Source organism: Strix uralensis, chromosome 9, assembly GCF_047716275.1.
Source record: "Strix uralensis isolate ZFMK-TIS-50842 chromosome 9, bStrUra1, whole genome shotgun sequence".
Classification (NCBI taxonomy): domain Eukaryota; kingdom Metazoa; phylum Chordata; class Aves; order Strigiformes; family Strigidae; genus Strix; species Strix uralensis.
In genome coordinates this window covers 30613009-30638639 of record NC_133980.1, presented here as the reverse complement: position 1 = coordinate 30638639, position 25631 = coordinate 30613009, and the positions used below count along the sequence as shown (strand labels likewise).

The window sequence follows — 25631 nt, the reverse complement described above, 5'->3', positions numbered from 1 at the left end:
CAAAGTGACAGATCATCTCTCTTGAAACACAAGGCCCTGGAGAGGGGCCATACTCTGCAAGGAGCAGAACGGCCTTATCTAAAACAGTATAAGAAAAATTCATTATTACAAGCAGTTCTAGAAGAGGGGAACAAAGACAGGAAACAGTTGTTACCTATTAGCTGTTTTGACAGAAACGAACACTTTGGAGACCAACTAGACTCACCCATCAATCTAAGTGATTTGAACTATAAAAGCATATAACCAATCAGTTGTATAAAGTATTAGTTACCAATCCTCGCTCTGTTGCAGTGCTGCTACTATTAAGATGCAAAGACAACACAGAATTGCACAAACTCCTATTTACACTTCTTTTGCCTACAATATATGACTCCCTCCACTCACTTTGAAGCAGATGTACAAGAACATAAACGTCTGACAGAAACCAGCCACACTGCCGGGAATTCTCACAAGCGAAGGGAAGAAAGCACAACGTGCACTCACCACCTACGACAGGCAGAAAGAAAAATCCCTTTGCAAAGTTTTTAAATGCCTGATAGCCCAAGGCAAATCTAGAGAAGCCTCTTGTACAGCATCAGTCTGGCTTACACCTTGGGATAACACGGGAAACAAGATCTTCTTTAAAAACTCACAGAACAATGTAAGTTTCTAACCATCTGCCAGCACTAAACACAAATAAAAAAGAATTACATCGGTTAGTGCACTACAGGGAAGCTTTGGATTCAAAAGGGGCTGCTGCTTAGGAAGTGGAAGATTTCCCCACCTCTTAGCACTTGTGAGCAGCTACTATAAATCTGCCTGGTGTGGAAGGAATGGAGAAGTGCATGAAGAGGAACAACTGCAGACTGGAGTGGCAGTGGCACACAGCGGTGGCCGTCAGAAGCTCACGGTCTGTTGCCATGAATTTAGCTCAACAGTAACTTAACGCTGCTCACGGCAACGTCAGAGCCCCTGTAAACACTGGCACAAGACTAAGATTAAAACCAGAAAATGTTTTCGGTATTCCCACCCTGGTATCCTGCACAATACAGGGACGACCCAAGTATGTAACGAGGTAGGGAGTTTGCTCAGACAAGTACTGAGCCTCCTCCATTCTGGCTGAAGTCAGTGCAAACTGAGAACACTCAGCAACTTGTCTGAGTGATCTCAGGAATGGAAAATGCAGCACAACAAGGGCTAAACCTCAGTTAAACCCTGCTGCCTGTCCACATGCCTCAGTGGATTTACAAAGGAGAAAAAAGAGAAAGGAAAAGGCTTGATCCAGAGACTACATCAAGAGGATTTTCATTTCATTTTCAAACAAGTTCCTGGAAGCCACTGATTGCAATGCCAGCCTTGCAAGACAGATGACAAGATCCTTGGTCGAAAGGGGGTTCTTAAAGGAAAGAGAGCAGAGCTCTGCAAAGGTGGTTGTTTTCTCCAAAGCCTACACAAAACCACAGATGACTATCACAGCAAGGCAGTGCTTTTCTCGGATGCTTTATCCTTGTGGGTAGCTGAGATGTTCAGAGGTGCTGACACATCCATGCTACAGTTACTTATTCAACCTCAAACAGCAGTAAACAACCAGGGCTGGGATTTCATGAGTTTCCTGCATGTGTACAGTGACCACTAATACACCACCAAGCCCTTGCATGGGTGGCCTCATTTACCAAAGTAAGCTGGTTCAGCCAAACCCAGCACCAATTTTACCCGAAGACAGGGATTCAGCATCCCGACATGTTTACATTCCCAGCTGGAGTATGAGCTGGGATTTTTCACACCCAGACCCATGTACATGGGGGAAATGGAGGAGTTTGGACATGTAAAGCAGTGAAGGTCAAATTTTCATTGTAAATCATTATGCTCTTAGCAGCAAAGACATTTTCTTCACACTCACCTGTAAAGTTTGTAGCAACACGACTACCACCACATAGACAGTCTATCCAGGGGACAACACCTGTGCTCCTAACCAGGACAGTCTAAAGGACACACAATTCTAATCAACCAAATAGCAGGCAAAGGGAAGAGCTCCATGTCTGCTTAAGCAATGCTAGGGACAGATTTGACTCAAGTTCAGCAAAAACTAAACCCACGCAACATGCACCTGATCCTGCGTCAGTCACACTAACAACAGTGTGATTCACTGAGAACTGCTGCCACTTGTGAGCAAGTCAATACAGACACACAGTAAAGCAAGGAAAACGCCTCCCAACACCCTACACTGATATTTTGCTCTTAGTGCCTCTGTTTCATAAGAAACAGTCTGTTGGTGGCTCTGAAAGAGCAACCCAGCTGCTTTTTGTATGCGAGTCACAGGGAGTCTGACTTAGCGCAGGACAAATCAGCCAGGGCTCGCCCCGCCGGGTTGGGCAACATTGTCTGCTGCTCTGCACTACACCTGCAACAAGCAGCTTTTAAGACTGATTAAATGTTTCAGTTTCACTTCAGCAATTAATCTCAGCAGCCTTTTACTTAATTGTATGCTTCAAAGTTTGAGAGACAATCCCTTAATCATTCCTTGCTCTCCTTCTCAGTCTGTGGTTTATTGAAAAATAACTGCAGCGCTGCACTGACAGGCAGGAACGAATCCTGCCTTCATCTCCCAGGTGGCTGCACCATGTTCCGGGAGGTGGCCCATCCCAGAGCCAGCAGATAGTTTGGTCCCTGTGGCCTATCCATGAAAATCACTTTTGCAAAGATTAACCTTGGAGGAATCAGGTGTTTCAGTAAGAACAAGACTCAGGTTTTCAAAGCAAGCTGTGAAGATCCTGGCCCTGGATTCTTCACTTGGACTGTTCATTTCACATGGTATAAACCCCACAGCCCTAACCTCTAGGGTAGTTAGCCCTGATCTAACCCAGAAAAAGATCTGTCCCTCTGAAGTTTATCCTATAGGTTCCCTATATGCATACAAATGAGGCACCTTTTGTCGTTCTCTGAAATTTCAGTAGTTCTGTCAAGACAGTGCTACCCAAACCAATGAGCTTCTCTGAGTGAGCATAAACCATTCTCTGTGAATGTGTCATTGACTGAAAAACATTAAACAAAGCTGTGATAACTCAGAAGCCTACAAAGAGCATTTGGAAGATATAGGAGCATTTCTAGAACTTCTACAAACTCAAGACAATAAAATGCTCGTTGCTGGGCTAAAGCATCACAGCAGCACCCAGGTGAGGACATCACACTTCCCAGGACCGAAGTTCAGGAACAGGGACAAAACAAACCTCTCTTTCAGGCAAGAGAAAATGCACACCAAATGCATTCAGGCAACTGAGGAAGTGTCTCGACCAGCATCACAAGATACCTCTGCTGAACCAAGGCAGACAGAAGCATTTTAACATCACACCTTTTTCTTGAGTTTTTCCCACTTACTCTTAAGTGACTTATAAAGCTGACAGCATTTCTGTGGCCTGAGCTTGGCTTCTCGTACCCTAGTATAAATTTTATACCTATCTCGGGAGGCAGCGAGCGCTCCCTGCCAAACCCCAAGAGCCCTCAAGTCCTGGCTGCTTCAGTCCTGATGCTGTGAAGTGTGGGATGTAGGTGGGTAGAGGGCAACATAAAAAAAGGGTCTGTGGCAAAACAACGGAGAAGCAGTACAGGGGACAGAGGTGTGTAAGAGACAGGGGGCATTTAGAGAGAGTCCGACAGAGACACGCATTCCCCACGTTACACTTCAAACAGAGCATTGTCTAGGAATAAAACTTCACACCTGCATGTGCACACTGCAATGGAGAATCAAGGTTCCTCCTTCCTCCACTCAGCAACTCCCAGGAAAACAGCCTGCCAAAAATCTCATTCCTGCTTGAGGGGATCCACTTTAACAACCCCCTAAACACCAACTATTTGTCACTTTTTCCCTGAGGTAAAGGACAGGGGAGGCACACCTGGAGAGGGAATTAAGGTGGCTGCGACAACGGGAAATGATGGTAGATGACTGTCACGGGGGGCGTGCTGGGTGGAGAACACCGTGCTGACACCAGGGATGGACCAGCACACAGCCACACAGGACACACAGAACAGACTCAGCCTTTGCCCCTTATCTGCTCCCTTCTAAGCACTGAAACGTGCAGAGGTTTTGAAAGAAAAGCTTTTAGAAGTAGTTTGCAAAGCAAGTTTAACATTATTCTGCTTAGAAAGGGCTCTGCTCTGAAGGATGCAGAGAGCGTGCACCACGCAGTGCCCAGCACTTACCTGTGTCATAGTGAACTACCAGGGAACTGGAATGATCCCCGGTCTTCAGCGGGTGAAACTCCACTGTTACTTGCATGGCATCACCAATCCCAAGAGTCCCGATGGAGGGATCCACAGAGAAGGGGCTGCAACGCAGAGACAGAGACACATCAGGGCTACTGTGGGTGATTCGGGGACTATACTCCTTTTGCAGTCTGCTCCACTTCAGCTCACTTGTGCAAGCAAGAAGCAAACAAGCCACAGTCAGTAGAAAAAAACAGAACACAGAGGATCAGAAATGGCTCTACTGACTCTCACTTCTGAAGAGATCCAGCTCTCCGAACATCCTGTGGTGTCAAACGACCTCATCTCCCCCATACTCTGCATCCCCTTCTCTGCAGGGAGGCTCAGGAGTCCGACCGCTAGCTATACAGCCAGAGGATGGGTTTTGAGGAGTACAGAGAGGGTGAGAGCTATCTGCCTGCACAACTTGACACTGACTTCCTCAGGAATCTGTCTTTCCCTGCCACCTATAAACTCCACCTCAAGAGATGCAAATGTCAGGGCATTACCTGTCCCAGTGAGACTGCAGCCTAGGAATCAGACAGGGAGGATAAGTGTCTTTCTGGAAGACCAGAGAATAATTATGGTTTAATTTGCAGAATTCATTTTTTTACCTTGAAAACATCCTAGTTTAGCCTAAGAAAGGGCACGTTTCATTGGCATTACAATGAAAGCTGCTCTAAGAAAAGGAACAATCAGGAAAAGATTAATAAGTGCAAACGCAGATTAGAGCGATACAACGACATGGAAACAAGACACGGAAGGAGGATCCCATGCACAGCCTGAACCATTAAACCCCTGGCTACATGAAGTGCCATTACCAGGAGCACATCAAGGAGAGTTTAACAGGAGGTTTTCTGTGTATTCACAAGCACTGCAATCTGGGACTCTGGGTTGCAATCCAAGCTCAATAACTGTTTGCTTGGCCCACCAGGCAAATTCTGTGCAATGCGTTGGAAATAATTATGAAAATGTGTTGGGGTACTTTGGATTTAATATGAGCAATTATGATTTGTCACCGGGTAAACGGCTCTTGGCTGACAGACACAAAACTCAGTGCTTTAAGGCAAAGGGACAAGTCAGGTGAAACATGCTTCTGCAGCTGGGCTTCGTGGCTCTTCTACAGCCCCACTTAGAAAACAAAAGTTATGGGGTTTAGTGCTTTGCTGGTGGTCAATTTGTCACCTTAAAAACATGTTCTGGAGAGTTTTACCATGATTAGAGAATGCAACACACACAAAAATATTGAGAACAACTGGAGCCATGCGCAAGCTGAACTTTGTTCATGTAAGTAGTGACAGCTGATGAAATTGCTGGAGTTTCTGCTCATTAAGGAGATATCGCTGCAATTAGGGGCCTGACCTGCTCCCATTACAACCAGCGAGAGCATTGCCACCGAAGCACGGGGCCTGCAATGTTTGTGTGCTGGACCTGAGACCCTGGAGAGAGCGGAGGAAAGACAAGGCACCACCAGCCTCAGAACTGGGCTGTTCTACACGGTCCTGCATCTGCACTGATGGTTAAGCCAGGACTGCTGCAGGTCTCTGCCAGGGCTTGTGTGGGATCATTGCCTGGTGTGGGAAAGGCAGAGATTTTGGGTTTTTCCTTTTTTTTTTTTTTGTTTCAGAAATGTTGCCAGAACAGAAAAGCTGCCAGTTAAGGGGGATCCCGGGCAACACTTCAGCACTACCTCCCATCCCATCACCTTCCTACTCCTTCCCCATGTCTACATACTCCTGCCCTCAGATGGATGGGATAGGATGGGAAGAACACTCCTGAAGATATCTTCATCTCTTCAAATTATCAGAAGAAGAGGATCCAACCAAGTTCAGGACTCAGTTCTCAGGACTGAGAAACGGAGCACAAATCAGACACTGCATGTCCTACATCCCACCCCATGCTGTACCCACAAGACAACTCTCTTACTGCTGTAGCAGGAGCTCGTTATTCCTCACATGGACCTGGTTCTCCAAGACCCAGAGATGCAAGCTCCATGGTTAAACTTAACTCCCCTGAATTTCAGTCACCGTCACTAAGCTGTTGTCTGCAGCCTACAGATAAGAAGAGATGCTAAGGAGACACCCCTGACACATTGTCATAGCCAAATGAAAACCACTGCTGAGAGATGACGCTAGCGGGATAGACATTGGCTTTTTATCCATTAAGTGTGAGCTGTTCTTTAGGATAATTCTCATCCTGTTAGATCTACCCTTCTAATGAATCCCTACTGCTCCTGAAAGACACGAAAGATAAGGCTTGGAGGTTTTTTAATAGCTCGTTTTCTTCTGACATGCTTTTTAACTATGTCCATTTGTAGGTTTTCTTTGTTGTACGACATCTAAACTTTCACAAGTCCAGATCTCCCAATGGCACCTTGCAGTCCCCAGCTTGTATAAACTTATCTAGCCACACCAATGTAGGAGAGACCTGCCCATCAGTACTTGCTGAGATCTTGCCTGTTATTGCCCTTCAGAAAGAAAGCAACACTAGATTTGTAAGCAATTTCATAATGATATATTTTGGCATTTACATCTTGCTTACTTTCACCATCTTGACAGTTGGGCATCCCATGATGATACCAAAGGCCAAATACTCCTGACAGAATTGAGAAACACGACTGACAAGTGAACAAAGCTGGCAGTTCTGTGGCCCAGGCTCTCAAACCACCATGTCGCCTGTTCTCCTGCAACCACACCTTTGGCACATGCAGTGTGCAAGGAGGCTGCAATACACTTCAAGTGCCGTGGCGCGTTTATCTTCTGCAGCCAACCTTTCTCTGGTCTACTGGTGCATTATACAATCATTTGAGTTTGGGAGAATTGATTTCATTACAAGCTACCTCCAAACCCAAGGAAGACAGTAAAATTACTGGTGATTGAATTGCCTCTTCTGTCCACTAAGATCTATTGCAGGAAAAAAACCAAAGGTCGTTTAATCTTCGCATATATTAGTTTTTAGTAATGGTATAACAGCCAAAGTCAAGCAGTATAACTATTCCAGTAAACCCAGTCTGCTACAGTCAAAGCATCCAAGACTCCATCTCTGTGCTGAGAAATCCTGTGTGGAGTCAGCATCTCGCAAGCTCTGTATTTCCCTCTTTCACTGCACCTAGGCTCTACTTTCATGTCCTTGGATGGTCTTTGCATGTCCTATGGTAACTGGCCAATCTCACGCCTCCATGCAGCGTATGGGTACTACAGGGAGGGATGCAAGGGGGCTTGAGGCACTGTGCCTCGCAGGATAATTTCCTGAGCTTTCAGAGCTTGGTGGGGACATTCCTAAATGGATCTGATCTCGGATTGATCCCCTCTAGCCCCATAGCATGGCATAGCATGCCAGCAATGTCAGGAAAAGGCAGTGCTGCACTGAGATCTGCTTCCAGACACCATTTTCAACTGGAATGTACTGGAATGACATTTATCTCTGTGAATGTCATGGAGCAGAAACTCATTGTCCTGCCTTAACAATGCGACAACACGAAGAGACTTTCTCTATTTATACTATTCTTATTTTTTATTACCATGCTATGCAGTTAAGAGCTGGGTATGGACATGCAGAGGGAGGAGAGGCACAAAGCCAGACTGCATAACGGGGAGTGCTTTGGTGGTTTTCTCCCTTCATGAAAAAGTGGTCAAAATGCAGCCATGCTTCTGGTAGAAACCATGGCAAGGGAGAGCTCCGAACGGGGAACAGCAGAAGGATGCTGAATTGGCCCCATGGCTTCACTTAAGAGCTCTTCCCTGGAGGGAAATGCACAACAGAAAACATCAAAGCCTTTAGATAAATGAGTAACAGGCAGGGAACGTCATCATGAAGTGACCAGATGCAAGAGCTGAGCACTCAGTACTGAGGGGAAAGGTTAGGATTGGAGATGGGCTGGAAAATGCACTGAAGGTGAAGGCAAACAGGTTATGCTTGGTGCCACAGACAAGGAAATCCAGAGAAAAGCTGCAAGGAAACATGGTATGAGCAGCACGATGGACTAGGAAATGGTGGCATCTGCAGCTGACTTGTGAATGGGCAAGAGCCTGAATATGCTCAGGCCAGAAAACACAAGTTTAAATTGTTTAGATAGAGAATAAAGGATACAGAGGTCACCTGATGGATCTAAGCTTAGACAGATCTCTCACTCCCTTCTACGCCACTAATCATCCTCCTCCTCCTCTCACATGCAAGCATGTGTTTTTAAATACTCTTTTAAGAGTATTTAAAAAGAAATCTGAACGAAAGTCAGGGCAACTTAATTAGAATAAAATGCTACTTATATTCAAAGATTTAAATCATCTGTTTGAAATTTCAAAGTGGCTTTCAAAAGTTCATAATGAAATGGAAGAGATGGCAGATGCCCTCAGCTGACAAAGGAAATCATACCAGCTTTCCATCCCTGTACACATGCAACCCAGTTGTTCAGAATATTTTTTTGTGTAGTTTGAAATAAAACGTTTGCAATGCTTCCCATTTCTTTATTGCAAATCAGGACCGAAATATTTAATTGCTGAAGTTCAGAAACTCTTAAAATCCATATCAAGCAGGATTCGACATGTGCTGTATCACTCAATAGAAGAGCTGGAAAGTACATTGCAAAAATATGCTAGACTTTTACTGAGTATTTATTTTGGTGGCAACAACTAGATCTGGAGATCCCAGAGGAAAACTGTGTAGTGATTTACAAGTTCCTGTCTACGTGTTTCCAGAGGGAAAAGAAGCAGCCTCCTTAAATAGCATCCTAGAAGCCTGCTTAAATACCCTGCCAGGCTTTGGTGGAAGCTCCTCTTGAACCCTCACGTTTCACAAGAGAAAAGTAAAGAGCAGTCTTTTGAGCCCTGTTTTCCTGGAGAAGAAGTTGAAGCAACTCAGGTGCACCAAGTCAGACCACTGGTCTTTGCTGCATTCTTGACCTCAGCTCCTACACCAAGACCTCCGGGACCAAGCACCTCACCACGAATTATCAGCCAATTGAACCAGTCTCCCTGCAGCTGCACCACCCTCTCCCATTCAGCAAACTGGGAAACTGGTGACTGTCTTCTGAGACCAAAAGGAGCAGGACAGGCTGTCCACAACACAACTCATGTCAGGCATTTGATTCGGGACCACCGGAACACCACGTGCTTGCAGCCTCCCAGAGCATGGGTGTCTTTGGCCGACACTGGTATGTAACCGTTTCAGAAGGTACTCAGGATCAGGAGGTTGCGAGCTGGATCCCTACAGATTCGAGCACTCTCCAGGAAATCTGGGAGAGATAAAGCTCTAGAAGAAAAGGCCCCCAACCCATGCACCAGACACTTGCTGCACCTTTTGCCTGTGCCCTCATTAGCATGTTGCTTTGGGGCTGTGGTGCAGTTTTGAAGCCAGTGTCTGCTCATCTCCACCTAAAAGCTCATTCTACTTAATATTTGGTCCCAGGGACCAGACCAAACCTACTGGAAAACAAAGTTCCTGGACCACACAGTGTTCCTGTCAGGGCCTCAATACCAATTGCTTTGATCTACGATCTCTAATGGCACTTGCAAATAAAGACACAGCTGCTGGTAAATTCTTAAATGTCTCTCTCACCAGCTCACAGCTTGCCCATTTCTTAACACCGCGTTTAGTCTACAGGAACCGAGCTCCCAGAGCTGTCTCCTGCCACGCAGCATCTTACACAGCCCACGGGCAGCCAGGTTGCCTTCCTTCATTTGCTCTTTCAATCTAACAGAACCACTCTTGCGAGATGCTGTGTTGGAGACACCCCTGCAGTACAAAACCTCGCTGCAGCACGCAGAGTTTTATCAAAGGTTGTGTCACGCTTAAACACTATAAGCAACAGCAAACCCCACGTGTCCTGCCCGTTTCCAGCTGCAGCTGCAATACAGCAGCTCAGATGCTCTGGTTCCATGTTGTTACCAACCATGTTATCATGCAACAGTGTTTTACACAAAGAAGACGAGCTCCTTTACCTCTCAGTGCTGATGCGGTAGCGAGCCTCCCGGTTACCGACGTTGCGAACCAGCAGAGTTTTCTGGGAGCTGTACTTGACTGGACAGACAGAGAAGTTCAGCTGGTCAGGGAAGTCCAGGATAGCTCGGGCACCGATAGCTCGGATTGGCACAATAAACTTTTCCCTTTCTGTGATGCAGGTGAGCTGGTAGAAATAATCCTGCAGGGAAAGAAACAATCTCAGCACAGTGCATTCAGTACCATCCCATGGCAGAAGAAAAACTGCTGTTTTCTGTGACTCTAACAGTAGCATCCAGCAATGTCAAAGGACTTTTTACCTTAGTGACCTTTCATTCCTGCAGCGTGACTTCAACAGGGCTGTTAACTTGCAAAGAAGAAACAATCCCATTGATTCACCTGCTTTCACAGCAAGCTGGCAGAACCAGACAAAATTATCTGATACTTTGATTCAGAAGCACCAAAATAGAGCAATTTCATGGAAGGGATTACAGCAGTAACAAGAACCCGCTTCAATCACCACTGCAGATGATCAAAGGCTCCACTAAGCACCCAGTTGTGCCACAGCACTAACTCCAATCCCAGCAACGCAGCGACCTCACTGACGCTGGCCAGGGGACGCTCAGGTGCATTTTCAAAAGGACTTTGCCACATGCACGACCAACACTCAGTCGTCGGTGAAATATTTAACAAGCTGGACAAGGGAATTGTTTTAATGTCAGGTGAGTGCAGGGTAAGTGTGTATTTCCCACCACTTCCCAGAGCATTATAGGGACAAGGCTGGGGACACACACCCTTAAAAAGCTATCTGATCTATCTCCCCACCCCAGAACTGGCTCAGCTCTACACCCAAACTATTCTTGCAAGATGTCTGACAAGTACTTAAATGCACTAACAATTCCACCCCTGCCCTCAGCAGCCTATTCCAGCTCTACCCTAGACTTAAGAGTTCTTCCTGTGTCTAATCTCAGTTCCCTTTCCAGCTCACCTAGCCTCAGGGGACGTGGGAAATAGCTTTGCTTCCTCTCTGTTGCAGGGTTGATGCCTTGTTAGCATGCCTGCCTGAGGCAGGTGGTAGCAGGAGCTGCAGATGGGAGACACTGGGACAGCCCTGCCACAGCAAACTCAGCTGTGCTACTCCCCAGCATAGGCTTGTTCACAAAAGAGACAGACAGTCCCCCCAGCTGTCTGGCCTTCAGCAGTAGGAAGGCAAATCAAATCACCAAAATCATTTTACTGTAGGGAGGAGCAGATCCATCTCCAGATGGACGGTGTGGCATCGCAGTGCTGCAAGTAACCCCTTGCCCCCGCTGAAATCACCAGTAAAACTGTTGCAGCAGGGCCAGGAGCCATTACCTCCAGCAGCTCTCTTAGCCATGAGTTGATGGAAGCTCTGCATCTTATCACTCACTTGCTGTCCTGATCTTTTTTCCTCAGTGCTTTGAAGTCGTCTGATATTTTTATCATCGTTGAAGCAGCAAGCAGATAATTTGATTTAGGAATTGCACACAACAAACTCTCTTAACCAGAACAGATTCAGATTCCTCTGTGCTTGGGATTTCTTGCTCTCCCACACCCGCCCCCCTCCAAGCCTGGAAGGGCCCTACAGCAGCCAGAGGAGGCACAGACACAGAGCTACTGCTTTAACACAACAACTAACACCCAGCGCTACCCACCAGCTGGGGCTTAAGGTTGCTGTAACAGATGCTGTCACAGCCAAGATGTAAAAAGAATAAAGAAAGATCTTTCTCTCTAGACATATCAAATATTCACACCGGACCGTGCAGAAGGGCTTTTGCTTCTTGTATTTGGAAAGTAAAATACCAGGAAGGAAACTGCAGCAAACGACCTACAGAACTGAATATCACATTTCAGGAGAGCCTTTAATCTTCAGCAAGCCTTTCTGAATTAGCAATTTTGTACTCAATCCTGCAGCCTAAGCCATCTAAAATAAAAGGTACGGGCAGCCCATGTGAATTTAAAGCACCTACTATCTGGGTACTTCACATCCTGGACTGTTTAGATCCTCAGAAACTGCATTAGCAAATGAAGAATACTATTTACTTTGTTGTTGTTGTTGTTGTTGTTACTGTGGCCACACTACTGTAACAAAGGCACTGTAAATCCACTTGAAAGCTGCCTGCCTTGTTAAATCTTGGCATGCCATATTTACTTCTCTCTCCCAGATGCCAGATTGACAGAGGATTATGCAAGGAGTTCAGATCAGCAGGGAGATAAAGAAAAAAGAAACTTCAACAGTTGGAAGTATTAAAGGGAAATAATAGGAAACCATTTTCAAGTCACTGTCATTGCTAAGGAGCAAGTGGATCCACAGCAATGTACAGAAGAGCCCAAGGAATAAATGCCTCCCCCAGGTGTAACCCCCCCAGAAGCAAGCACATGCCACCTTCCCAGCTCTGGGGCCGGGAGGGGCACTGGGACTGCCTGCCCCAGGAAAGGGACTTCTCCAGGTACACGAAAGCAAGGCTAAAGCAACGAGGATTTGGCCACAGAGACAACCATGACCTTGAGAGAGCAAGTTGCCTCTCGCCATTCATGCACACGCACGTTGCGTGCCGAGCCCCCTCTCCAGGGACGCCCTCGACGCTGCATCCTGTACAAGGCTGGACTCAGCTCTTCAGAGTGCCCTGACCCTTCAGCCACACTCTGTGACCCACCAGAATGGGACCTTGCACCAAGCTGAACGCAGCCTCAGGCCAAACGGGGGGAAAGCCAAGGGAAGAGGGGTGCGAGGCAGAAGCTGGCTGTTCAGGCTGCTGTGAACCCACAGTCCCGTGAGCTTTTGCAAGCTGAATCACCCTCCCTCGGGGGGAGATACAGGCTGCAGTTCTCCACTGCAGCACTGCCCTGCGTTACCAGCTCGGCTAGGCACTTGCTTACAGTCTGCGGGTACAGCTGGAACCAGTTTACAGCCTTGTTTTACTTTGCAACTGCAAACCCTTAGACGGTTTCAAACCAGGTTTCTAAATAAGCATGCCTGGGTGAGAGAGGATGCATCACTTCCATGCTTTAAAGATTGTTTTTAGACCCACCAGGTTCAGTCTACAGATTTTCATGAAAATACAACTTCATCCTTCCCACAACTCCTCTCCCAGTTTCAAGGAAAACACCTCCCACTGTACAATGGTTCCTCTTCTCTTATTCACCTTCCAGAAGCAATAAGTTACAAGCTCTGGCCTGCAAAGTATCACCACTGGCATTTGAATTCGCACCCAATGAAATTAAAGAACTGCTTGTGTCTCAGAGGTGTCATTTCAGTCTCTTTGCAAATGCAGGCTAACATTAATTACTGTCACAGTGACAGCAACCCTAACTGCCCAGTACACCAGCAAACGCAGGTGTTGGTTTTCCTGCGTAACCAATCCTAAACACTTCACTGAACTCCTTGCAGCAGACAACTGCAAAGAAGAGATCCTTGTAGCACGAGGCAGCATAGCAAGTCAAGCAGGGAAAGCTCCCTGCTGAAACCAGGATATCATAAAGGCTGGGAAATAAGGGCCATGAAAAGAGAGGAGAGACTGGAGGGTGAAGACAGCTTCCCATGAGAAGGGGTGGCCCTTCTCCTGCCTTCCTCAGCCACCAATTCACAGGAGGCTTTGGAATCGGTCACTTTGCTCCAGGTTCATTTTGCGCAGGGCCATTTGCCTTGATTTTCTGCCCCTTTCCTCCCTGCAAAAGTCATCTTAAAAGTGTACTTGGAATAGCTTCTGTGTGCTACCAAACATCTAACAGCGCCCGACTGAATTTTAATTTCAGTAATGCAATAACTCATCAGCCTGTCATATTTCATATTAATGAGCATTAATTCAGTCTCCACTGAGCATCAGTAATGAATTTGGCAAACCTTACAGACTGAACTTGTATTGCTTGAATATATTGTATTGCTACAGCGAAAAGAGCGAGAGGACAAACAGAATAAGCTGTGCTATGTATTTATATGCTTCTTGCTTCCTTCTTCCTTTAAGATAATCTATTAATAAGCCAAAGGACACCCACAAATGTATTCCTGTCTATTGCCAGTCAGTTCCACAATGGTTTCCAATTAGACAGAGACTGTCAGACCATAATGCAAGGACACCCGAACACAGGGTGGCACGAGAACACCCACACCGTGCAGCTGAAGCCCTAAAACAGAAATGTGTACATCAGAAGCAGCAAGAGTAACTAATTGGAAACGTTGCCCAACAGAAAAATTAGCATTTCTTATTTCTAAGGTAAGTGCCAATAAACAGAGAGACATGTCAGCTATTTATTTACTTTCTGACAGTCCAATCCTGTGGCACATTCCCAAATGACTGCAAGAAAATAGGATACTGCTCATTTTTCAAGCAAGCGCTCCATGGCACATGGCATTTCAGCCACTAACGACTCACACGGTCCTTTTATTTAGGGCTTAGCCGCAATTTTACTCCCTTGAATCAGGAGTGACTTCGCTGAATTCAGACTGACCCCGGGGAAGAACAGATTCAAACCAACTCCACAGCAGGAGGACTGCCCAGCCCTGGCAGAGGGGCTTGTACCTGCGTCCCAGCTCACTGGGTGATCCACCATCCCTGCAGATGATGGAGCAGCAGAGGGGCAGAGGCTGTTCAAAGGCAGCACTCGTAAGCCTTCCACAACTACACACAGGTACTCTGCATGCAAGCCACTGCAAGCCCAACGCAGGTGACTCTACAGAGCCATTTCCCAAAGCCTCTTTGCTAAGGGGTTTTCAAGGTGCCGTGCACCTCCTGACTGCACTAGTGACACATTTCAAGCTGAGCTACAGCGCTCTGGTACTTCGCTGGCCCACACTCCATCAAGTACGAGACAAAATGTTCGATTCGTACAAAATTCTGACTCTGCTGTATAAATCCCCACGTGCTCCTCGCTGAGCAGCATGCATCCCTCTGCCCATGCCCTGCACAACCCCCAGTGCAGCAGAAACCACCGGAGTGTCACTGGAGCTGTGCACAGGACCTCTCGCTGGCAGAGCTCCCTGCTCCATGCACTCACCAGTTCAAGGGCAAGACAAGGGACAAAGTATTGGACATCGGTGTTCTTGAGGGTTCTCTCACCCTACCTGTATTTGTGGTGATGTTCACGTGTTGCTCTGCTGACTCTCTAAACTTGAAGAGCAGCACTTTGCCCTTCATGGGCACCAATTTACCTCTGCCACCCCCAAAAAGAACACTAATTAATATGAATAAATCACATTTTGAAGGCACCGGTGTACTTTTCAAAACTTGCTTCAATGAGATTAAGCTCTTGTGTCACTTGGGTAGTTTGGAGAACTGCCCTAGGACAACATAATTTTAACCCTAAATATTAATGTTAAATAATTTCTCAGTCCCTCCAAAGGAACAGATTATTTCACAAGCATGGGGAGCTAGGGACCACAGGGCATTTCCTCTTTAGTTTTCTATATCCATGCTGTTTGAGGATAGGACAAAGTGTTAAACTATATCTAAGCAGCAAGTGAAAGATGAAAAAGCAGGTATGCCCAAAGAGATCTTGTACCTCTGGCTGGGTGCAGAAACATCTGCTGGCTCAAAGCTATCCCCTAGCCTCACCTCTCCAACAAAGTCATGCGAAGAACAGTGCTAAGAGGTAGCAGGATGCTGGTGGAAGGACTCAGCCTGCCTGTCCTTGTTTCCCTGCAATGCTTCCCCCCTTCCATGCCAGGTATTAAATTCTTCTGTACTAACAAGCCTCCAGATAACAGTACTGACCCTTCACACCACAGCACTGAGAATCAGACCTGCCAGGGCCACAGCACTGATGTGCAAACCTCTAAGCAAAGGCATGGCGTGTTTGGCATGGAAGAGGTGCCAGCTGACAGAGCAACCACAGTAACACGCATGACGACACAGCCACCCCGCAGGCTCTGGGTAATGTGTCTGCCTGCAGCTTGTACCTGCCCGTTTATTCCCGTACGTGCTCGTTCAGGCAGATGTCTCAAAGCCACCTGCAGCCCAACAACCTCCTGCCAAGTTAGGGACATCTAGAGCTCAGTGTGCCTGTGCCAGGCTGGCTCCCTGCCACCTGCACAGCCCTCCCTCTGCCGCAGCCTCGCATCTGCATCGCAGACAGACAAGTGTCCTCAGGGACAGCACAGCTGCAAGGCTTGAAAACAGAGGGGATGGAAAAGCACCATCTTTGCTCCAGTCCAGGGTGAGGCAGGGAAGTGGCTGCCCGATGGGAAACAGAAAAGCTCTCTGGATCTATTTGTTCCTCTAGTATTTTCCATAATAATTAAACCCCTACCATTGGGTAGAGATGGATAAACATCCACACCCCACCCTGCCATTTTCCTACTGTTCCACGTGCATCTTCCCTCGCGAACGCTCAAGGAAGCGCAGGGTGGGAAAGCACAGCCCGTCAGTCCCTGCTGCAGCAGCTAACAGCATCCTGCAGTGCCAAGAGGGGACCAGCTGCAGACTGCCCGACCACAGCCTGGAGCAGACCCCACAGCAGGCTGTGGGCTATAACCAGTGCGTAAAAACCGCGATGACTTCAGACATAATGTTCCGCTGTCTCGCTACCTTGTCCAACACGCTAGGCATTAAGGTGACTCCAGTTTTCAAAGGTGGCGGTCCCCACTCTGATCAGGCTCACTTTGGGTCTTCCAAATAACAGGTCCCTTTTAAACAGACCTCTGTATCTACCGTTAGTGGAGCAAACCCATAATCACACAGCACTGAACAGATACCAGAAACCAACACCTTGGGAGGCCGCCCCACCACAGACGGCAGACTCTCTTATCTCTGAAACCAGCAGACATGACATTAAATGTTCCATCACTGAAGGATAAAAATGGTCTGAAACGCATAAGAGACTCCAGCCTATGAGAGCATAATCTTCACCATGGGGAAAGAGTTTCCCCCGGTTCTAGATCCAGGGCAACCCCACTGGAACCAGGACAGTCCTCAAAACCCACAGCAGATGCCCTGTTCTGAATCCAGCCCTGCAGGTTCAGCTTCCACTGAAGGCACCAACCTCTCTGGACCTCCAGTCTCACCTTGTTCTCCTCAGGGGTGAACTGGATTTGGAAAGTTGAACACATGCCAGGTGCTACCTTACAGCACACACCACCGGGGCTGGTCAACTTGAAGTAAGGCGACGTCTCCAAGACAACCTTCACCAGCCGAGGAACCTGCAGGAAAGACAGGAAACTATGATTTTGCCACTCATATGGAAACATGAGGAGAAAATACCAGGCCATGCCCTGGGGACATCCCGTGTTAACCACCTTTCCAAAGCACTTTTAACTCTTGAGGTTGTCACAACCTGGGATGGAAGCCCAGGAAGTCACAACAGTTCCGTGATCCCCTTGGGTTAAATTAAGGTGAAACAACACCAAATGACCGGTTAAAATGTTTTACTTGCAGTAGAAAACAATTTAAACTTGGAAAAGGATAATAAGCAATGTGATCTCTTATAAATCTGTAAGAAAGAAAAGAAAGGAAAGCAGTAGAAAGGTGAGAAAGAGAGTCAAAGAAATCTGGATCAGCACCCCTGGATCCAGCGTTGTCTCAGGTCCGACCATCTTGGGCGGTGGGTGCACACACAGCAAAGTTTCAGTTCATCTTATCAGCTGATTAACATACTTCTGCTTCTGGGGCAGAAATGCTCACCTCTTGTCAGGCCTTGTCGCCCCTTCAACGGTGAAGGCACGAAGTTGTTAGCAAGGCAAGCATGGTGTCTGGCTTACACAATAGAGCCACACAGTACCGGGCTTACACAGTGCAGCCAGGGATTAGCGGTCTTTGTGCTTGAGGGGAAACTTTCGGTTCCACTCAGTTTCCCCCCTCTGAGGCCCACATAAGGAGTTTGTCAGTACAACTGCAAGGGAGTGGGGGGTGCAGCCTTCCATACACTCCTGCTCCCTCGGGTGACATTCCTTAGACTAATCACAAAGGCCACAGCTTGTCCTGGAGGTTTTCTCTGTCGATGAATGTTTGAGGCATCAATTCCTTCAGTTCCTTACAGAGGTACATGCACCTAATACACCAGGATGGAATCCATTCTGCCAGGGCCCAGAATCAGCGTGGACCCCATGAATGGTATCCCTTGGACAGGGGCACCCACGCTGCTCTTTCCAGTATTCCCAAGCTAAACGCCAGGCCAGGAATGGCGCAGGACTCTCCAGGAATAACTGAGGGACCACCCTGCAACTGTCTTTGCCAAAGGGTCTTCCATTTCCAACCACGTCCCTGTCAAAACCTGTTATCTCAGAATATACTCTGACTTCTCTTGCTGTTCCCCCACCTGCAACATGCCCTGACAGCTTTTTTTGTCCACTTGTTTGTTTTCCAACAAGACTGGTAGATTTGGAGGGGGGGTTAATTCACGTGCTCTCAGGGACACTTCCCTCTGCCCGTCCTGCCCTCCTCTCACGTACACATCTTACTCTTCATTACAGAACAGTATCTTTAATTACACCTTTCTTTTTCTGAACATTCTCTGCTTCCAGCACACTTACTCTTACATGTCAAGAGAAACCCTTGCGTGTACAATGTTCTCTCCCAGAGCACTTTCCCACTCAGCTCCTTTCCTCCCTCCTGCCTTTTCCCACCAGCTGCTCTTGGCACATGCCTCATTGAAGCAAACGTTTCCCCTGCCAAAATTCAAAAGGTCTCAATTTTCCTCTTTACAGTGCAACAACATTGCTGGCATTTTTCAACTTCTCCCTTCTCAACTCTCCTGGGAAATCTCAAAACGATCACAATTTTTTCAAGTAAAGGTGGAGACCTTCAAGAGAACATTACTCTGGATGTGCTGTGGTTCTCCAAAGGGAAAGCAGAGAGCCACGTTGCTTAGAAAAACCTGAGCAGAACTGCATTAAGCTCAGCAGGAGCCTAAAGTGGCACCTAAAGGCCTCCCACTGCTTCTGCTAAATCAGTCCATTTCCCCTGCTGCTTCAAAACACCCTTCCTGGAGTGATAATGCCACTAACCATAACTTCCTCCAGCATGGAGAAGGCTCAAGCTCTGGGCCTTGACAGTGAGCTGCACAGAGGCAGCTAAACAGGCTGTGAGAGGCAGAGGTGCCCTGCCAGAAACCGAGATTAACCAGGGAGCCACCAGCATATGGTGCACACTCGAGGTAAAGCAGGAGAGCAGGTAAGAACTGTACAACCCTCAACGTTCCCATCAATCCAGGGCTTTCAAGGGGAAGGACGCCGACTAGAAAAGCTCCTTTGCGTTACATACCACCAATGCGTGGCCAAAATCAAGGGGAGAATCCCCAGCATGGGAAGATTTCCACCATCTTGCAGAATAAAGGTGGTGAGACATTTTATTCTGGGTGTGCTGTGCTGCAGCAGATAATTTGTTATGCTGTAAACCACAGGAATTACTCTGCTCTCCTCTTCCAGCACAGTGTTAAACCTCCGCATCCCACCACTTACCTTGTCAGTGTTCCTCAGAATCAGTGGCACTTCGTAGACCTCGAAGGGGACGTAGTTCTGAAATACCACCTCTGAAGGAAAAGGCTGAAACAAGCTCTGTTCCAGGTCAACTGCTGAGAACTGGAGAGGCAAGACAGAGCAGTGAGAGGAGGGTCAGCTGCTGGGAGAAAGATTCATGAAAGAATCCTACACCGATCTCCAGTGGAGTACAGTCTCTTGGTGAGTATGTCCACGCAGCTCACGCTAGGGAAACAGCTCCCCACCTGTGTTCTGAGCTGATCAAAAGTTCAAGCTCAAGCTAAGAAGCTCTTTTGGCGGGTGTTCCTCCAGGTTTCCTTCTCCAGAATGCAAGGCAGCGCTTACTGCCAGCAGAGCCCTGTGCTAAGGTGGTCACACAGCTCCAAGAGCACTTCCTGGAAGAGCCACGAGCACTCATGGAGCAGGCGAAACCCAAGAATTTACACGAGACTCCATGGGAAACAATTTTGGGATGATCTTTACTCTGAGACAGAGACCGAGTCCCACACATCCCTAAATATCTTTTTTGATAGAGAGCCTAGAAACCAGTTAGAAGACAACACTACCAGAGGAGGTAAGGCTAAAAAGAAGGTAACACAGTAGTTGGGAAAAAGACAAAGGAGGTGAATGCTGGATAGTGGTAAGGTTTAGCTCTTTTCTCAGCATTACTGGGCAACTTCAGTAAGACTGGACTTGGTATCTCCTTTTTCCACAGGCTTTAAATAAATGCTTTATTGTATTCCATTATTGCCATTTCATTTAATACCACTGCAGAAGCATGTCTGAAACTATACACAAACAGCAAATGTTCACAGAGCAGAGGCAATACTTGAGAAAATTCCTCCCTGCTTTGTCTCCCCTCTCCCAGCTGCACTGTTCCCACTCAAAAGACCCAGGCAGGCCTCCTGCTGCTCCACAGGAGCCACGCTCACACGGCAGCTCGTGCCTGCAGCACGCTGCCAGTTATGTGTGCGCTCATCTGATGCGTTCCCAGCCTCCTGTGCTGCCTAGGGCAATCCTTAACCAATTGGTTACAGGTCTCTTGCTGGCAATTTTCCACTCAACAGCCTACCTCAGCGATCCACCCGTTTGGACTGTGTGCTGTGGTGAGCAGTCCTGTGAGAAAAGCAGCTTAAACATACATCTAAGTAACCACTGATCCAGAGAACGCACTTCCACTCCCCTCTGCCCAGGGCCATTCCCCTGTATATCTGGCAGCCTGCAAAATCTAACACCCTGTAAAGGTCCCACACATTGTTCCAACCCAAAACATTAATGCACTTGGTTTTGTTAAATCTCGAGTAACTTCTATAGGCCCTCAGCCTTCAAGGGGCAATGCTGCCACCGTTGAGGGAGTCCCATGACCCCAAGCATTTGACAGTGACTACACCAAAGCACGAGGTGGCTATTTCACCAGGAGGATGGAAAATGGCAAGCTTGAGCCCTTGTGGCCTGCCCCAGCCTTCCCCCAGTATCAGCTAAATTCCAGCAAAACCCACCAACTTCAGCAGAGGTTATTTATATTGACTTAGTGCAGATCAGGACTTCCAACCTCTCACCAGGGAAAAACGTTCTACCTTTCCCCAGCAGAAGGAACTCCACCACCACCAGCAGTTTGAAAAGACAACAGGCCCTAGCCACTGAGGTATTCAGATGAGCCGGAGGCACGCCTGTCACAAACACACACCCTCTTCAAATGTCACATCAAGCAGCAAGGAAAAGGGCAGGAAAAGGCTACCTTGTGATGGGAGGCTTCACCCATGTCTAGAAGCTGGGTAATCCGGGGCCGCCTCATCTCCCGGGTGCTGGCCAGCCTCTGCTTGGTGGTAAGAGACATCTCCTTCAGGAAGGCAGAGGGAGTCAGCTGAAATGCAAAACACCAGCAAGAGCTACAGAAATGCCTTTCTACAGAAAGACTTTCTCGTTCAAGTGCCACTGATGAGTAATTTGTGATCACAGCCACTAGGATAGTCCTGGAAGTCCCGTAAATTACCTGCTGAAATATTTAACATCAGTAAATTAATGATATAGAGAGGAATACACACGCTCTAAGCAAGTGGCTCTGTCCCATTAGCTTCTCCTTCATGAGGTGATGTGACATGTTTGGGGATTTCTGCTCTTTGGGTATTTGTTCCCTCTTGAGTTTTGCTGGATTGAGCCAGAGACCTTTGAAGAGAGCGGGGAGGAGTTATCAGAAATCCCCTAACTCCACCCTTGCACAGTGCTCACAGCCAACACGCAGGTGGAGATGGCACTGCTGGGTGAGTCAGAGGAAAGCAGAAAAGCAGTGTTGTGCCAAGACTGAGGTGGAGAGGAATGGGTCCAAGTTTTCGTTATTTCTTTTCCATTAGCACTTGTTTTCTCGCTGTTCTGGCCTCACAGACCCCTCCACAGAAGGATACAGAGATGTCTCCTTGACAGAGCCTCAGCACTGGGTCACCTCCAGTGAAGGGAGCTCCAGCCAGCAGAGGGGACAGTTGTGGGTGGGAAGGAGGAATCGCCCTGAATCCACTGCTGTTTGCACGGCTGCATCTGTGCTCCACACAGGACACGAGATACCATGAAACAACTCTTTTGGAAGCTATTCTATCTGGGACAGTCGTGTCCTGTCAAGACTCCAGGCGGTTTGAGCAGCCCACCACATGCCCAGCTGCCCAGCGGTGTGGCCAGGGCAGCACTGGCAGGTATGCCCACGTGACAGAAGATGTTACTGCCCACACAGCAAAGAGGACGGAAGGAAGCACGTTTGTGCTTCAGCTGTTCCCGTGCAATGCCCAGTAATTCCTTTATCTCGGCTCCACTGGCACGTTCAGGCAAGACCCTGACCCTGAAGCAACACAGTCCACCCCCCACTGCACCATGACAGCCCCCTCCAACAGAAGCACGGCAGCAAAGAGGTGGGGAGGTGGTGCCTGGCTCCACAGCACCCTGACAACAGGAGGGGAAGGCAGAGGAGGGACAGGGGCAGCTTCCAGCCTTAACCCAGCTCCTACCCAGCCCCCAGCAGGTACTTACAGGCACACGCTGCTCTGCCTCTCTGACCAGCTTCGGATAACGACGTACTGCCACCTTACTCTGGAGTCCATCAGCCATTCTGGAGGATCCCATGGACCGATGAATCTTCCCAGTGGCCATGACTAGGCAAACCTGGAAGGTGTAACAATGAGACTTTGAAAATCTAGAATCCCATTCACAGCAGACCCAAAGGATACACCTGTGTCTCCAGGCTGTGGCATCCTTCCTAAGCGGAGAACATAAGGCCGCCCCACACTGTTTCATGATTAGACCATATTTAAGTGGCAGAGTTAAGATTCATAGAAGTAAAACTCCATAAAAATATTCCCTGAGCCAAAAAAGCCTTTTGCTGTGGGTGCAGTCCCACGAGCCACAACTATTTCTTTTCATGAACTTCATCTGTCAGCTGACAGTGAGATGGACCAAGGGTCCCTTCCAAGGGTCTGCTGGAGAGTCCCCAGCTCCACATACTACCATTTACTGCTGTGGCTCCTGCCTTAAGTATTTACAGCACCATTTTCCCCTTCCCAGCATCCGATCTCTGCTATCCTGGCTTGCCAACTTTGCATGTCCTTTTTTATTTACTCTTTTTCTGGCATCTGGACCACATTTCATAGAATCGTTTAGGCTGGAAAAGACCTTTAAGATCATCAAGTGAAACTGTAGACCTAGCACTGCCAAGCCCACCACTCCTTTCCCTGGACGTACGCAGGAACTGCTGCTCAGAAAATCCCTACAGATTTCAAATGCAGGACCGAGGGCCCCCTACCCCGGGCACCCCCCTGCCCCAGGCACCCCCATCTCGCACAAGGGATGCCCCCAGCCCTGCGGCATGGGGCAGGGGGTGTCACCCCCCCCCCCCCGAACTCCTCTGCAGCCCGGGTCCCTGCTCCGCCCCGCTCCCAAGCTCCCCCCTGCCTGCCTGTGGCTGAGCCACCCGACAGCACCAGCACCCAGAGCCGCCCTCTGGCTTTCGGCCGGGAAGGGGACGCAGACACCACTCCCCAGCATCCCCCACCTCTCCCTCTCTGCAGGGGCTGTGGGGACACACTCACAGGAGGATCCCGATGCCAGACAGGCTGTTGTCCCCGTTGCCAGGGCAACTGGGCATCCCGGCACTGGGCAGCCCCAACACTGCCATGGCAACGGCGAGGACACAATGGGGGGCGGGGGGGACAGCTCTGTGACATGGGGGCAGAGGGGACAGGGATGCTCAGCGCCCAAAGCACCCAGTGAGCACAGCAAGCAGGCCCTGAAACCACCTCCAGCACACCCGCCCGGCTCCAGCACAGCCGCAGCCCCGGGTGCATTACCCCGGCACGGGGAAGCGGCTACAGACAGTCCCTTGCTGACCTCGTTCCACTTTCTGACCCAGTCCTGGGCCTCACCATGCCTGGAGATGGAAAGTTCTCAGACAGACCCCCCCTCTCACAGAGCTCCCTGCCCAGGTACACGGGTGCAGCTGAGACAGGGAAGTCGAGGGAGGCCCAAGTCTCTTACGGGTTTCTTCCCAATGAACCAGGCTTATCAGTTCCAAGAAGGCTTGCAAGCCAGCCACAAAAGGAAGCATCAGCCATCTGTCCCCAGGGGAGACCCACGCTTTCAAAAAGAGAGCCCAGAAGCTGAAATTTCACCACTGAGGTGAAATGGGTGGTGAAACATCACCACGAGGACGTACGGAGTTTATATTGCTGCCCCCTCTCCACTCCTGAGGTTGGACATATCCATCTCTGCTCCCTCAGGGACCAAGAAGCCCCTCTTCCCTTGCCAACACTCTCTCTGCCCCATGAGCTCCCCTCTGCTTTCCTGCACAATATCCAACTGTCACCAGTAAGCTCAGCTTGGAGCCATCATTCCCAAATCACACTTGGCTCTCAGCTGGCTGCCTGCATTTCTGACTCCAAGAGGACACATGTGGAGCAGCCCAGGGCGTGGAGAGGGGATCACACTGGCACACAGCCCAGCACAGAAGCAACCCAGCCCCCTCAGCACTTCAGACAAGCCACCCTCCTCCATCCTAGCAGGGTCTGACCGAAGCAGGCTGCTGGCCCTGCTCTCTTCAGAGGCACAGGGTTCATGCAGGGAGCTGCTCTACAGGGCTGAAAATCCTTCCCCCATCCCCTGGAAAATGCTGCTGACAGCTCTCATCCTCCTGCAGAAACACATGAGCATACAGCCAAGGGCAGCAGCAGGCGTGTGGCATTATTAACCTCTCTCTTGCTGCAGTGCCAGAAGGACACAGAGCACCATCAGCCTGCATCCCCCCACAGCCCTGCTGCAGGCTCCGAGACAAAGCCCCAGCACAGGCACTGCCCAGCTTCTGGACACCAGGACCAGAGCCCCTGGCGGGTGACACAGGCACATCAGAAACATCTTTCCTGGCATCAGTGCTGCACTCACCAGATCGAACCCACAGAGTAACTGGGCACAGCTGGTGTCTTGCAGAGGACACGGAGCTGCAGCAAAGGCAAAGACAAGGGCTGCAGTGAGGCCCCAGGGAGAGGAGGGCAGTGCTGGCACAGACAGCTTACACCATCCGTGGGAGCATTCCCTTCCCCCGTTTTAACCCATGAAGGAAGAACTCCAGCGCTCAACGAAGGGACTGACTGCGACACTCAAACCCTTTTAGATGCTATCAAAAGGTCTCCTACCAAATAACTGCAGTGAGATCACTTACCCAACTGCATCATCATGAAGTTCCAATCATGAATTCCCCAATGGACAGTCCATAATCCTCTCTAATCCAAGTAGGGTTTGTACTTGTTTTCTTCTGAGAAAGAAGGGAAATAAAGTTGGCTCCTTTTAACCATGTTTGTCCTGCCTTCCCCTGAGCAATGCAATCCCACATTGCAGGGGAGAACATTGATCTTTTTGGTAGCACACACCTCAACACACAGCCCTGGGTTTGCTTTCTCCCTTTTTATTCCCATGTTCGGAATCAATTTTTTTCCTCACTTTCTGTTTATTTTACATCTCACTTCCAAACCCTGAGCTGGTTCTCTACTCCTTTTCTAAATCAAGACAGTATCTCAAA

The 25631-nt window shown here is 48.6% G+C and overlaps 1 protein-coding gene across 1 annotated transcript in view; it reads right to left on the bottom strand.

The window, feature by feature from the left end:
* The window catches only part of LOC141946961 (hydrocephalus-inducing protein homolog), a 51727-nt gene extending 29010 nt beyond the window's left edge, over positions 1 to 22717 (bottom strand). The window contains exons 1-6 of the mRNA XM_074877430.1: positions 22598 to 22717; positions 21321 to 21446; positions 19565 to 19684; positions 17174 to 17308; positions 10155 to 10354; positions 4177 to 4301 (exon numbers count right to left, since the gene is read on the bottom strand). Of these exons, the coding sequence (XP_074733531.1) occupies positions 4177 to 4301; positions 10155 to 10354; positions 17174 to 17308; positions 19565 to 19684; positions 21321 to 21446; positions 22598 to 22717 (826 nt within the window). The remainder of the gene's footprint in view (positions 1 to 4176; positions 4302 to 10154; positions 10355 to 17173; positions 17309 to 19564; positions 19685 to 21320; positions 21447 to 22597) is intronic.
* Positions 22718 to 25631: the final 2914 nt, after the last annotated feature.